Source organism: Primulina tabacum, chromosome 4 (genome assembly GCF_025594145.1).
Source record: "Primulina tabacum isolate GXHZ01 chromosome 4, ASM2559414v2, whole genome shotgun sequence".
NCBI lineage: Eukaryota > Viridiplantae > Streptophyta > Magnoliopsida > Lamiales > Gesneriaceae > Primulina > Primulina tabacum.
Window position 1 is genome coordinate 36,059,456 of NC_134553.1, and position 15,757 is coordinate 36,075,212.

At 37.3% G+C, this 15,757-nt stretch overlaps 1 protein-coding gene across 1 annotated transcript; it reads right to left on the reverse strand.

The window, feature by feature from the left end:
* Window positions 1-368: 368 nt before the first annotated feature.
* On the reverse strand, window positions 369-12,346 carry LOC142543225 (B-box zinc finger protein 22). Its single transcript, XM_075650345.1, has 3 exons — window positions 11,923-12,346; window positions 1,313-1,717; window positions 369-897 (listed from the first exon to the last, which is right to left on the reverse strand). The coding sequence occupies exons 1-3, from the start codon at window positions 12,103-12,105 to the stop codon at window positions 610-612; spliced, it is 876 nt and encodes a 291-aa protein (XP_075506460.1). The 5' UTR covers window positions 12,106-12,346; the 3' UTR covers window positions 369-609.
* Between the last annotated feature and the right edge of the window lie 3,411 nt (window positions 12,347-15,757).

Genomic DNA, 15,757 nt, shown 5'->3' on the forward strand with positions numbered 1-15,757 from the left:
TTCAATTCTTACTAAAGTCATTTTTTTATTCTTTTATTTTCAATTTAATTTTTAATTTATATATCAAAATTACAGTGTAGTCCTTAACTATTTTTTATAATTATATTTTGATCATCATTTAAATATAAATCAAATGAATTATAAAAAATATTATACAAGCACGCAACACGTGCGTCGGTGCATTAGTATTAAGACTATATGTGTTCTCTTTAGAAACATTGGTTGTATATCATAAAATTTTATAGTGTATTTTTTTTATTTTGTTCTTGGTTTTTACTCTAATAATTTTTAGAAATTTTTCATGTAAATCTCGGTATTCAGTTTTATACTTCATTTTCATATTTTTATCGCAAAATGCTTTATCTAGAACCAACAAAAAGCACCAATAACAAATTGCAAGAAAACAAACAAATCCTACGAAAGTGAATTAGCTTGCATACATCAGTTTAGACAGAGCAAAACAACAATCAAGTTCCAACAACCCATTTCAAGCTCAAGAAAAGGCAGGAAATCTCTTCAATTAGTAACACCGCCTGTAGCTCTTCGAAGCGCTGCTGTGTGTAAACTTCAAGACAGCTCGAGATAGAAGAAACGAGGTCAAAGGATAAATCAGAACTGCCTCTTTCGCTTTGAGCTAGTAACGTCTCCTTGATGTTGATGAGGATAGAAATTCTGCATCTGTGAGGTGCATATTTCGGGGACCGAGACTGCATAGTCCAATGGATTCTGGTCATCATTAGGCCAGTAAAGCCCAGATGCTGTGTGCGGTGAAGCAATTTGTGGAACTGCCCAGAATGCATCCGGCACAAGATCCATACACTCGTCACCACGGAGTATTCCATCAGCAGCTCGGACAGCTGGGGAGCAATCGGAGTCTCCAAGCTTCCCACCATCCGCCTGATATATATATTTGGCATTAGCTCGAATGGCCAATGACTAGTAAAGCAGCAGATATCGGATTTAAAAGTCACGCTTGTCTTAAAAGCTTGAGACACAAAATGATTGATCGAAAAACATGAAGCCAAATCTCACCAAGCGGGACTGCAAAAACTAGATTTGATCGCTTCAATATATTATTACACTTGTAATATTTAATAAAAAAATGACGAAACAATAGAAATCTCGTTAGCAAAAAGAAGACAAAATTATAAATCAAACATAATTTGGAAGAAAAAGATAGATTTTGAACATATGGGTTTTTTGGCATCAAATTTTAGCATAATTGAGTTTTCTAGATAACACAGAGGTAGCAACTGTCAAAATGAACAATATATCATAAAAGCATGAATTAAATAGAGGAACCATTGCTCACGAAATTATAGTTCGAATTGATATCACCAAGTCCGAGAAAATCCCCAAGCGGCCATTGTGAAACATCTCCAGTTGCAACACCTCCCGCAAAAGAAAGCTCTGGCGATGAAAAGTGATCCCCTAAACTAGCTTGGATAGGCACACTTTTATTGTGTAGACCATTTGATGGCACTAGAGCCATCTGCTTTGAAATAGAACGAGGTTCCGATTCAGATATTTTCTCACTAGAGCAAGTCTTCCATGGGGAAGATGGACTAGGTTCAGTTGCTTCGAGTCCTACTTTGATTCCAGTGAGTAAAAACCTCTGATGGGCCGACACCAAGGAATTTACCGTGTGTATGGTAACATCACATTTTCTGCAAAGTAAAGCTCTATCCTCCAGGCAAAAGAAATAGCCCTCTGTCTCCTTCAAATGTAGTGAAAGAAGCATAAAAAACTACTCACAGTGCATCAGATATATAGCAGACGTGAAAAGACAGTGAAAATGCAAGTGCAGTCTAGAATTATTAAAAGCGCATGAAGGAACACATGCGTCCACTCAAAATACACAGGTTCAAGTTGAACCTGAGCCCTAATACCATGTTAAATTTGAAACTTAAACCTCATTCAACCCCAAAAGCTAGCTGGTCATAAGGACAGAATTGTCCAAATCGCAACTCTCAGGTAATTTTATCTAACTGACGTGGGACATCTTGTTGGATCTCGGTTTTCTACACGCCCAAACGCAGAGGAAATTTTAAAATTTTTAGATCTTGACATTCAAGATGTGTTTTGCTTTGGGCGCTCGTATGATTTTAACAAAAACATTCATAGGATGTTTAAAATTTATACCTTTGTGAATTAATCGCGTGGCTCCAACTAATCCGGTATAAACGGATTAGCTCTTGATGAATCCCTACGAACTTTCTTCGATGACTCATTTCTTTATTCTTCTAATCAGGTCCACGACTAGAAGATTTGTTCCTCTTCTAAATTGCACTAGAAAATTTAGAAGATGTTTTGCGTTGAGATAACTCAAAATCTTTTTCTTGAAGAATGGCCAAAGAAATTTTGGAGAAATTGTGCTTTTTGATTCTCGAAAAAGCACCATGTAGATAGTGGAGGCTCTTTCTTTTAGGTCAAACTTTTTCTTAAAAGGAAATTTTCATGACCTAATTAGCATAATTAACATTAATGGGCTTGATTAATTAATTGGGTTAGTCCAACTAGTTTAATTAATAAATCAAAGTCCATTAAGAACTTTAATTATTTAGTATGTTGGACTTGTACTCCTACAAGTCCATTAAACACACTTCCCATTATATTTAATTTAATTTTTAATAAACTCAACTTTTGAGCTTAATAAATTAAATCAATTATAAATTCAACATTTGAATTTAATATTTAAATTATAACCCTCCAAAATTTAATATTTAATAAACCCAACTTTTGAGTTTAATAAATTAAATTATCAAATTTTATAAATTCAACTCCTTGAATTTATTCTCTCCAAATTTCATAAATTCAACTTTTTGAATTTACTATATCATAAATTCAACTCCTTGAATTTATTTTCTCAAAATTTAGTTAACATAAATTCAACTCTTTTGAATTTGCTATATAAATCCAACTCTTTGAATTTTACTCTCTCAACGAGAACAAACAATCTAGTACTTGTGTGACCCTCAATGGTTCAGAGATACAGCTAGGCGTGGGTTCACAACTCTTTGTGATTCAGAATAATATTTATTCTTATTCGGGCTTACCCTAATTAGCCCCATTCTTTTCATCAACACCTTGATTAAGAATGTCAGAACTCATTTCTGATTGCACCCATCGGATCATGGTAAGAGCGTCTAGTAGCATCGCCCCATGATCCCCTAGGTATCACTGATAGTGCCTGCAAGAACCAGTCGATTATGATTAACGTATAGTACGGTCCCTTCATCTCATATATCCCGATCGAATCTGCAACCATGGGTTCATCGAGGGTTGCATAATAATTCGATAACTATGTGATAACTATAAATAGTGGCATCGCATGTACGGTTGGAGAACTCCTTCTCTAACGTACATCTCATACTCTTGCCAGAGATTCAACGCACTATAATTTCATCAGATCACATAGGATATCCACACCCGCAGGTGAGCGGTGAATCCCCGACTACAATGCACTGGCTCCTATATGTGTCGCAACTGTACCCAACCTCGCCACCTGATGACTCTCCTGGAGCCGGTAAACGAGTCAAAGCACAGCCCTAGCATATAGAGCCTCAGTGTTGTCCCGGGTCGTAAGGACTAATGGTGTACAATCATAACCATGGACTTATCATCTCGATGAATGATAACCACTTGGAAAGTCTGAGGAAGGGTTGTTCCGTATAATCATCATATGACTACCCATCTGCATGTTTGGACATCTATATGCCCTTACCAAGAAACGCAGTACACAACATCACAGATGCTAGTCTCGAGCTCAAGCGGCCTTTATCCCTGTTTTAGGCGGCTGAATCGACTAGGAACGAATTTAGAATATGCAGTGTTTACAAATGAGTTTCAACATCGAATTACGATTCATTTGTATTAAAGCATAATCAAGGACTTTATCTATGCTATTTGTATGGGTATACAGATAAAGTAAAACAAGACCATAAAAAGTTAAATTATATTAAAATAAAGATTGTTTATTTCACTTGAGTGAATAAATTCTCTAGCCAACCGTTGGCTTGCAGGGCATCTACTCTAACAATCTCCCACTTGCCCTAGAGCCAACTACCCTTAATCCCATTGCTCCGCGATGCTTTTCAAACAATGGTCCTGGCAAGGGCTTTGTAAGTGGATCAGCAACATTATCTGCAGAGGAGATTCTTTCAACTGATATGTCTCCTCTTCCCACTATCTCCCGTATGATGTAGAACTTCCTCTGTACATGTTTGGATCGCTGATGAGACCTTGGTTCCTTTGCTTGCGCAACGGCACCAGTGTTGTCCCAGTACAACGGGACTGGATCAACTCCATTAGGAATAACACCCAACTCTTGGACAAAATTCCTCATCAAAACTGTCTCTTTGGCTGCATCAGATGCAGTAATGTATTCAGCTTCAGTGGTGGAATCCGCAACGGTGTCTTGCTTGGAACCTTTCCAAGAGACATCCGCACCATATAGCATGAATACAAAGCCAGAGGTCGATTTCGAATCATCTACGACACATTGGAAGCTAGAATCAGTGTAGCCTTCCAATTTCAATTCTCCACCCCCATAGACCATGTACAAATTCTTAGTCCTTCTCAAGTACTTAAGAATATCTTTCACGGCCTTCCAATTTCTTTGGACCAGGGTTCGCCTGATATCTGCTTGTAACACTCAGAGCGTAAGCAACATCAGGACGTGTCGATATCATACCATACATGATACTACCAATGGCAGACGCATATGGAATCCGTGTCATCATCTCTATCTTTCTATCAGTATTGGGGCACATTGCATTAGATAGAGTAACACCATGACACATTGGTAAATATCCTCTCTTGGACTTTTTCATAGAGAATCTATTTAGAATGGTATCGATATAAATCGTTTGGGTGAACCTCAACATCCTCTTTGATCTATCTCTATAGATTTGTATTCCCAATACATAGGATGCTTCACCCATGTCTTTCATGGAGAATTTATTTGCTAACCATACTTTAGTTGATTGAAGTATTCTTACATCATTCTCAATGAGCATGATATCATCAACATAAAGTACTAGGAATATCACCGCACTCCCACTAACTTTCTTGTGCACACATGGTTCCTCAGGATTCTTAACAAAACCAAACTCTTTGATAGTGCTATCAATTTGAGGTTCCAACTCCTTGATGCCTGCTTGAGATCACATATATAGATCTCTGAAGTTTGCATACCTTATGCTCACTTCCTACTGATGTGTATCCCTCAGGTTGAGACATATAAATTTCCTTTTTTATGTCTCCATTGAGGAATGCAGTCTTTACATCCATTTGTCATATCTCATAGTCATACCATGATGCTATGGCTAGTAGTAATCTAATGGACTTAAACATAGCAACTGGTGAAAAATTTTCTCATAGTCAATTCCTTGCCTTTGAGTATAATCTTTTGCAACCAGCCTTGCTTTGAAGGTCACTACCTTCCCATTCGCCCCAAGCATTCTTTTGTAGATCCATTTGCACCCTATAGGAACGATTCCCTCAGGTTGATCCACCAATGTCCAGGCTTGGTTTGAATATATAGAGTCCATTTTTGACCGCATGGCTTCAAGCCATTTTGTTGAATCAGTATCAGATATTGCTTCCTTAAAGTTCATTGGATCATATCCAACACAAGACTCATCATGGTCTTGTTCATGAAGAAGCGTATATCTAGCATGTGGTCTAATAACCCTATCAGACCTCCTAGGAGCTTGCACTTCAACTACTGGTTGTTGGAGATTAGGCTCAACTACTATAGTTGAGGGAGTATCTTGAATTTCTTCAAGTTCTATTATTTTGCCTTTTTCTATCTTATAGAAATTCCCTTTCCATAAAGGTGGCATTTCTTGAAACAAACAATTTTGCTTCATTAAGAAGATAGAAATAATATCCAACAGAATTCTTTGGATATCCTACAAAGTAGCACAAAGTGGATCTACTATCCAATTTGTCTCCTACTGTCTGCTTCACGTAAGCAGGACATCCCCATATTCTCTCGTAAGAATATTTGGGAGTTTTTCTCATCCATATCTCATATGGTGTTTTATCAACTGCTTTAGCGTAGACATTATTCAACAAAATTGCCGTAGTTTCAAGCGCAAAGCCCCAAAACGATGTAGGCAATTCAGTGAATCCCAACATGGATCGAACCACGTCCAACAAGGTTCGCTTACGACGTTCAGAAACACCATTCAATTGTGGTGTTGCTGGTGGAGTCCACTGTGAGAGAATCTCATTCTCTTTTAGATAACCCAAAAATTCAGCACTTAAGTATTATCTACCTCGATCAGATCGAAGTGTCTTAATACTTCTTTCCAACTGATTTTCTACTTCAGATCTGAATTCTTTGAACTTTTCAAACGCTTCAGATTTGTGTTTTATCAAATAAACACACACATACCTCAAATGGTCATCAGTAAAGGTAATGAAGTAGGAATGCCCAAATTTTGTGCTAACACTTAGCGGGCCACAAACGTCTGTGTGGATCAAATCCAGTAGACCATGTGCACGTTCTACGTTTCCATCGAATGGAGTCTTGGTCATTTTTCCTTTCAGACAGGACTCACGGAGTAGAGAATTTATGTCTGACAAGTCAAACATGCATCTCCTACTAGCTTGTGCATCTTCTTTGAGAAATGTGACCTAGTCTAGCGTGCCATATTTGTGTGGGATTTGGATCATCTAACTTTCTTTTGTTTGTTGTTGAAATCATGTTTACTTGAACATTCACGTATCATTTTCAGAACATTTCTGGCACATATAATTTCTTATGTCCGGACTTCTTGCAGTGAAATAAATATGTTCTAACTTATCGGGCTTATTAGGCCTTTTAAGTGTCTTTCAGAGTTTGCCTCTTATTGGGATTGTTTTTCTTGTGAGGGGAAGAACATTTCTTTCCCTTACCTTGTGGGTCATTTTTCGTCTGACGAAAGGCCATTATAAAAACAACAATTTTTCTTATTTTATGGTGATCTCATAAGTTATAAGCATATTGACTAGCTCTTCAAGGCTATCAAATATCTTATTAAACTTGAAGTTCACCATAACCCCGTCAAATGAGGAAGAGAAAGACAACAAATTGATGTTATCAATTAACTCGTTAGGAATCACATATTCCAGGCCCACCACATTCTCAGTAAGCCCAGTCATACGTACACCATGCTCATGGGCCAAAGCCCCATCTTGCATACGTGTGGTCATGAGCTCCTTGAATATAATGTGTATCATTGTAGGAGTTTCATGCACCATGCAACTCTTGCATGTGTATTCGAATGTCAGCAGCATTCAACATTTCCTCAAACTGTCCCTACAGTTCATTTGACATAGAAGCGAGCTTGTTACACTTTAGCTTGCATACTATGGTCTTACCATCTTGCATACTTTTTCAGTTCAACAGGACTGACATTAGTGTGTATGTCATTTTCTCTGAATTCAGAACAATTTTTCCAACCAGTCTTGAAAATTAGATTCGCTTAGCTTGTTAATAACAAAATGGATTACGTGACGAAATCGAAAATATACTGATACGGAAACAGAATAAAGGTTGCTGATTATTTTAAAATAATTTTAAGATATAAAATATGGATTTTATTTTATAAATCTCCCTCCCACTATTTTGACATTTCCACCACCCTCTGATGAAAAAGGGAAATCGTATTTCCTTAGTGGGCACGTAGAGTCCAATTAGCCAATTATAATCCCGAATAATATCAGCCAATTATAATTTCTAAAAGGTAGAATCCAATTGCATCCCTATGCAACCTCCGCGTGTTTTGCCTCACGTTTAATAAGGACCCAATAATATGACGCCGTTATTTTCGCGTGTCAAACCGACCCATCACTATTGAATTGTAGTGGACGGTCGCCATGAGTTCCCCCAATAATATGAGCCGAAGTCATGGGAGTTCCAGTCAATTCACATCATATGTCCGGTGGTGTCACAGCTTTCCGGCGTACAGACCTCCCCAATAATATGAGCCAGACACTGTCCGCGGGTAGCGATCAACATGCAACTACGGTTGATGGAAGGCAAGGAAAAATTAAACTCTTTTAATTTTTACTTTTACGGTTTGATATGAATTTTGAATCATATTCAAAATGAGGGATTTTAATTTTAAAATTGTCTCATCATTTTAATTTTTAAAATCGCGTGCCACGAGTTTGTATGTTTGCCGGATCCATGCAACTATATTATCTAATAATATACATACATGCATACTACTATATATCGCGTATATCATAATATGACATTCAACAATAAATAAGGATGATCGATCGCCAACACTATTAGATCCATGTGAGCCAAACATAGATCCAAGTCCAAAATCTAGGTGAATGCAGGGATGCAAATGTAACTATTACAAGAGCTTCCAATATTTTACATGTTTTCATCTCGTTCATCGGGCCCACCATCTTCCAGTCTTGATCTCCCACTATTTCTAATAATTACATTTAAATAGCCATGGCACATAAGGGATACATCTCATGGGGTGGGAACGGGCCATAAACCAGGTCCACTTTAATAATATCAAATATTAAAAACGAATAAAACAGTAAAATATCCTAACATACACCTAACACATTGGTCAAGGCTCTTGATCATCCTTCATACATTTAATATCAAATATTAACATCAATTTAATTAAATAATTTAATTAATTGATAAATCATATATCTAATAATTTTATCACTAACCACCACAATTATTAAAGAATTTAATAAATTAAATAAACACCTTTATTTAATTTCCAATTAAATCAATTATATTTGATTTCTTGTAAAACTCATTTTACCATAAATAATTAAAATCATATTCTAATTATTTATTTCACAAGAAAATTTTAATTTTCCAAAAATCAATTTTTCAAAATAAAAATTGAACCAATTTTCAAAAATATCAATTTTACCCAAAAATTTGAAAAATTAGAAAATCGCACCCTAGGCCCAAACAATTCAAGCCCAACATTTATCACGCTTCCCGAGACGATCCCGGGCAGCCGCCCTTGATGCCCGCCCGCTGCCCGAACTTTTCGGGCAGCGGCAGCGGCCCTGTGCGCGCAGAACGTTGCGCGCAGGCGCCCGACAGTTCCGGGCAAATTTAAATATATATTTTTTTAAATTTTCGTGGTGCTAAATTTTCTGAAAAATTTTCTTGTGTGGTTAGAAATAAATTATTCAATAACAAACCATACGATTTAGAAAAACCTTGGTTCTGATACCACTGTTGGATCTCGGTTTTCTACACGCCCAAACGCAGCGGAAGTTTTAAAATTTTTAGATCTTGACATTCAAGATGTGTTTTGCTTTGGGCGCTCGTATGATTTTAACAAAAACATTCATAGGATGTTTAAAATTTATACCTTTGTGAATTAATCACGTGGCTCCAACTAATCCGGTATAAACGGATTAGCTCTTGATGAATCTCTACGAACTTTCTTCGATGACTCCTTTCTTTATTCTTCTAATCAGGTCCACGACTAGAAGATTTGTTACTCTTCTAAATTGCACTAGAAAATTTAGAAGATGTTTTGCGTTGAGATAAAAATTGTGAGATAACTCAAAATCTTTTTCTTGAAGAATGGCCAAAGAAATTTTGGAGGAATTGTGCTTTTTGATTCTCGAAAAAGCACCATGTAGATAGTGGAGGTTCTTTCGTTTAGGTCAAACTTTTTCTTAAAAGGAAATTTTCATGACCTAATTACCATAATTAACATTAATGGGCTTGATTAATTAATTGGGTTAGTCCAACTAATTTAATTAATAAATCAAAGTCCATTAAGAACTTTAATTATTTAGTATGTTGGACTTGTACTCCTACAAGTCCATTAAACATACTTCCCATTATATTTAATTTAATTTTTAATAAACTCAACTTTTGAGCTTAATGAATTAAATCAATTATAAATTCAACATTTGAATTTAATATTTAAATTATAAATTCAACTCCTTGAATTTATCACCTCCAAAATTTAATATTTAATAAACCTAACTTTTGAGTTTAATAAATTAAATTATCAATTTTATAAATTCAACTCCTTGAATTTATTCTCTCCAAATTTCATAAATTCAACTTTTTGAATTTACTATATCATAAATTCAACTCCTTGAATTTATTTTCTCAAAATTTAGTTATCATAAATTCAACTCTTTTGAATTTACTATATAAATCCAACTCCTTGAATTTTACTCTCTCAACGGGAACAAACAATCCAGTACTTGTGTGACCCTCAATGGTTCAGGGATACAGCTAGGCGTGGGTTCACAACTCTTTGTGATTCAGAATAATATTTATTCTTATTCGGGCTTACCCTAGTTAGCCCCATTCTTTTCATCAACACCTTGATTAAGAATGTCAGAACTCATTTCTGATTGCACCCATCGGATCATGGTAAGAGCGTCTAGTAGCATCGCCCCATGATCCCCTAGGTATCACTGATAGTGCCTGCAAGAACCAGTCGATTATGATTAACGTATAGTACGGTCCCTTCATCTCATATATCCCGATCGAATCTGCAACAATTGGTTCATCGAGGGTTGCATAATAATTCGATAACTATGTGATAACTATAAATAGTGGCTATAAATAGTGGCATCGCATGTACGGTTGGAGAACTCCTTCTCTAACGTACATCTCATACTCTTGCAAGAGATTCCACGCACTATAATTTCATCAGATCACATAGGATATCCACACCCGCAGGTGAGCGGTGAATCCCCGACTACAATGCACTGGCTCCTATATGTGTCGCAACTGTACCCAACCTCGCCACCTGATGACTCTCCTGGAGCCGGTAAACGAGTCAAAGCACAGCCCTAGCATATAGAGCCTCAGTGTTGTCCCGGGTCGTAAGGACTAATGGTGTACAATCATAACCATGGACTTATCCTCTCGATGAATGATAACCACTTGGAAAGTCCGAGGGAGGGTTGTTCCTTATAATCATCATATGACTACCCATCTGCATGTTTGGACATCTATATGCCCTTACCAAGAAACGCAGTACACAACATCACAGATGCTAGTCTCGAGCTCAAGCGGCCTTTATCCTTGTTTTAGGCGGCTGAATCGACTAGGAACGAATTTAGAATATGCAGTGTTTACAAATGAGTTTCAACATCGAATTACGATTCATTTGTATTAAAGCATAATCAAGGACTTTATCTATGCTGTTTGCATAGGTATCAGATAAAGTAAAACAATACCATAAAAAGTTAAATTATATTAAAATAAAGATTGTTTATTTCACTTGAGTCAATAAATTCTCTAGCCAACCGTTGGCTTGCAGGGCATCTACTCTAACACATCTAACACAGAGTAATAGCATTTTAAAATTTCAATGTATCAAAAAGTTTAGGTCATGTAGGCACTAATACCAATTTCGCAAGCCATTCAACAAGACACTACTACAGTTTACAATACAAATTAATTGACTTCCAATTTCAATTAGAATACACAATCCTTTCATTTGGTCATTCTTGGGCATTCAATGAGAACCAAGGCTCGTGCTTTGCGCCAAAGGAACATGCGACATGGCTCATGAACTTTGGCGTGCGTCTAGCTGCGCTGATCCTCTCTACATCTCGAGTCTAAGCACATGCCTTGTTAGCGCACATATAATGAGGGGAAGTGCTTTTTTTCCTAATAAAATAAGAAACATGAATGCGTTCAAAAAAATCAAGCAGAATAAAAGACCCACCACTTAAACCGTGGCCACAGACAAAATATCACCTCCAAAATAACATAGTACATATTCACAAAAAATAATAATCACAGTCCCGAGATACCTATCATAGCATACTGTTCATTTCCTTATCCAATCACTGCAATCCCACTTAACAACACGCAGAAAACCAACAAAAACAAATCCACAAAAACTCCAGTTAAATTGTAAAACTAAAAGTTGAGGGAGACGAACAAACCTGACAGATATCACACTTGGGCATCTGGGAAAGGAAGCTAAAAATGTGAACCCTCTGATGCTTACTAGCCAGCTTATTGGCGGCGTGCATTTTCTGGCCACACTTCCAGCACAGCACCGCCTTGTCGGCGCAGCAGAGGACGTTCGCCTCCGCTGCCTCGCAACTGTCACACTGAATCTTCATGTTTGCTTCGGAACTACCGAAATCACGAAGAACCCACCTCTCAAAACGGTAAAAAAATTGATGTTCCTAATAAATTTTTACGAAGGAAGAGAGAGTAGTTCGGGAGAGGGGGAGCCAGGTGTTGTAATCGAAGGAGGAGACAACTGTGTATTCAGGAAGGTCTCGGAATCTGTTTCTGACTGATGGATTCTTCTTTTTATATATCCTCAAAGGTGGGATAAAGCGGTTTGGCACGTACAAATTATTACCATGTACGGGTGTTTTGTTGTATATATTTATATTTTTAAAATTAAATTTTTTATACATACGTCTCTATTTTATTTTATACTAGTAAATAAGATATATATATTATATATATATATATATATATATATATAAAAGCCACTCAAAAAATTAATAGTTTAATTTGTGTAAACGAATTATCGGACCCATAAAATTAGTTAAAAATTAATTCCTAGAAAAACATTGCATTAGTTAATCATCTCCATTGTCATCCTTCAATATTAATAGAGACAAATTCTTGTATAATATTTGCGAAACAACTTTCATTTTATCAACAGTTCTCTCTAACCAAAAAATATTCAACAATAAAACAAAATTCTCCTTATCTGTTGAATTCAAGCTGCACTTTATCTGCTTCCTCCGAAATCATGTTACCAAAAATATGTATTATCTGTTTCTTTTTTTTTTTTTTAATTTGGTTCGTGAATTCATTATGGTTGTTAATATATATTTTTAAATCGATCTCTGAATCGATTAAATTGTTGGAAATATTATTTTGTTCACTTTGACATATAAAAAAATATATTATGAATCCAATATTAGCCACACAACGCCTTGTCTTTTGGTTAGTACTCATTATACAACTATATCAATCACGAAAATTTTTATGCGTTTTAAAAAAATTACTTAAGCCACATATCTCTTAGCTCAGTGAATTTTTTTTATTTTTGTAGAAAATATTCCACAACATTATCTGTTACACTAATAATTTTGATTATCATATATATTAATTTTCAATCGATTTTGTAATTGAATTATAATTCGTACCAATAAAATCTATACCCATAATATTATAGGAAATGTTTTCATAATTGTTTTATAGGAAATTTTTCTCTTCCTTTTTAGCCATTGGGTAATTGGTGGGCCCCATCTCATTTAATAGCGGGGTTTTTTTTTTTTTTTTTTTAAAGAATAACGGTGTTTTTTTTAGAAGGAATCAGTAAAAAAAACCACACTAATCCATTTTTATAACTATCCCATGTACGGGCTACGTAGCATAGTTACTTCCAGGCTCCTTGAATAACTGTGGTAAAGGATAATTAGATTTAACTACATATGATATCGTTGATTAGGTCACATCAACTACATACGCTTGTATATAATAATTTAATTTGATTTAATTTTAGTATATATATTGTCAAATCAAGGTACATCACACTATTGTCTAAGGCATGCTTAACGGTTCAAAGGATCCGATTCCCTTGTCGAAGATTCATGAACCTGACGAAAATAGTTATAAATTGGTTTGATTTTGGTTCCAAGATAATTCGAACCAGAAGTTTATTTCAATATCATGAGACCGGTTTGGGTCCGGTTCCGAGCACACGTTTTGTGAAATAGAGCTTGAAGCATACCGGCACTAAGTGTCTGATGATATCCGGGTGAATCGGGTGAGCTGGGTCAGGGCAATACGCCAGATTATGATGAGATTTGTTTAGGAAAAAAGTGACCAAGTGGATATGTCTTGTGGAGAAGATATATCTTTCTAATATGTCTTCAACCGTAACCTGCAAACAAGAAGATGAAACTCATGAATGGGCGTCGGAGGTGTGTCCGACGTGGTCACTCCGATGCTTAAATCAGCAGGTGAAGGATGAAGATAACCAGTGTAATAAATGCTACTGGTGTAGATATATGTATGAATATATGTGGTTGAATAATCTTTAATGCAAGAAGAACATGTTATTATAGGAAGGAAGGTAATGAGCGCCTACTTGCCATTTGCTATCTTAGATGTTGACTTCCTATCATGCCGCACTAATTTTCCATCGTGTCACATCAGTAGGATTTTGTTAGGAACGACTCTGGAGACAAGATTTTATCTGCTCAAACACTCGAGTGAGGCACTGTTATCGAGGTAGCTCAGGTTGAAATCATTCGGGAGCTTGTATGAAAGTTCGGGCTTCTGGTAGCCCGGGGAGAAGATGTCCCGGGTATCCACCTGCCCGGTTTTAGAAGAATTCATCCTGCAGATTGACCGTGATTTGGGTTATCCATTTAATATACCGGGTCATCCATGACCCGGGCTGTAACGTCCCAGATTCGACGACTGTCCTCACTGTATCAAGACGAGTCTTTCTAGCGTGCTTATGTTATCACTCACACGCACCCTGGGAAACTTCCCAGGAGGTCACCCATCCCAAAATTGTCCCAAGTCAAGCACGCTTAACTTTGAAGTTCTTATGTGATGAGCTACCGAAAAGAAGATGCACCTTCGTGATATGAGTAGTACAAATCAAATCTTTTAAGCCCTCTTCAACTGTACAGTCCATTACATTGAACAGTCTCGGGATCCCTCTCATTCCCGTGTGGGTCGATTCATTCATGTTCCCTCCACCTAGAAGCCTGCCAGGAGCCGCTCATTGTCCGTGCAACTGAAGACACCGGCGATCACCCCCCGCCCTCTTCGGCCCCGGGCCTCACACGGGCTCTTATGGGGGTATCACCACCCCTCTCTTAAATAGTCGGACTAGATCCATACTTGTTGTCTCGATCAGTCATGTTTGGACTCTATCAGAAAGATAATCAATCTTGTTTATCACAACATCGGGGGCTTCATGTCTCCCGGAGATGGTATGAGGTGCCGGGACCCAATGTTTCTGGACTTATAATAATATGCTGGGGTCTCATGTCTCCGGGGCTTAAGAATATTTTGTCGTTTATTATTCTTGGATGTTAGGGCTGATGTCATGATGACGTGTGCCCTAGAATTTAAACGGTCCAAAACGCTTCATATTCCGAGCACGCGATCAGTCACACGCCTCGATTTTCGTGTACGTACTTTCATCTGCCCGCGAAATTTCCAAGATGTATTTATCCGTCCGATTCATATTTAGATCAATGGTTGATATCATTCTACCCTCACCTATATAAGGAGAGGAACCCTCTTCATTTGTTACTTTTCCTTTCGACGATCGCAAATTCTTCGTCCCAATCGTAAGTTTTCTCTTTGTCTCTCTTCATAAATGTCGAACTCTACCTCCTCTACCTCTAGAGCGAATGCGCAAGGCTCGTCTAGTTACGAGTCCACCGCCATGCGCTCGGATCCATCCCCGTCTTCCCCAAAACACTCTTTTACTCAATTTTCTTCAAAACCCCAAACCAAAAAACCAAAACCCTCTTCTGCTAGGCCCTCCTAAGCTCTGAAAAATGGCAAGGTCAAAACCTGGGCCTCTCCTTCTCCTCAATCTGAGGCCTCAGTAGTTCCCCGGTTCTCCTCAATGAGCGGCACACTGCGCTCGGGGGATGACGAGGAACTCCGGGCTCTCGGCTCTATTCATTACTCTTTCCCCATCTTGATCCTCGGCCCATTTGATAGGGCTGATAACCCCCCTCTTTGTTTCACTACTTTCTGCCGGGACCAGGTGAG

Excerpts from the sequence above, each read along its gene's own strand:
- LOC142543225 (XM_075650345.1), bottom strand. The coding sequence starts at position 12,105 with ATGAAGATTCAGTGTGACAGTTGCGAGGCAGCGGAGGCGAACGTCCTC. Across the intron at positions 1,718-11,922 it reads CCAAGTGTGATATCTGTCAG|GAGACAGAGGGCTATTTCTT; the intron begins GTTTGTTCGTCT and ends CTACATTTGAAG. Across the intron at positions 898-1,312 it reads TCAATTCGAACTATAATTTC|GCGGATGGTGGGAAGCTTGG; the intron begins GTGAGCAATGGT and ends TATATATATCAG.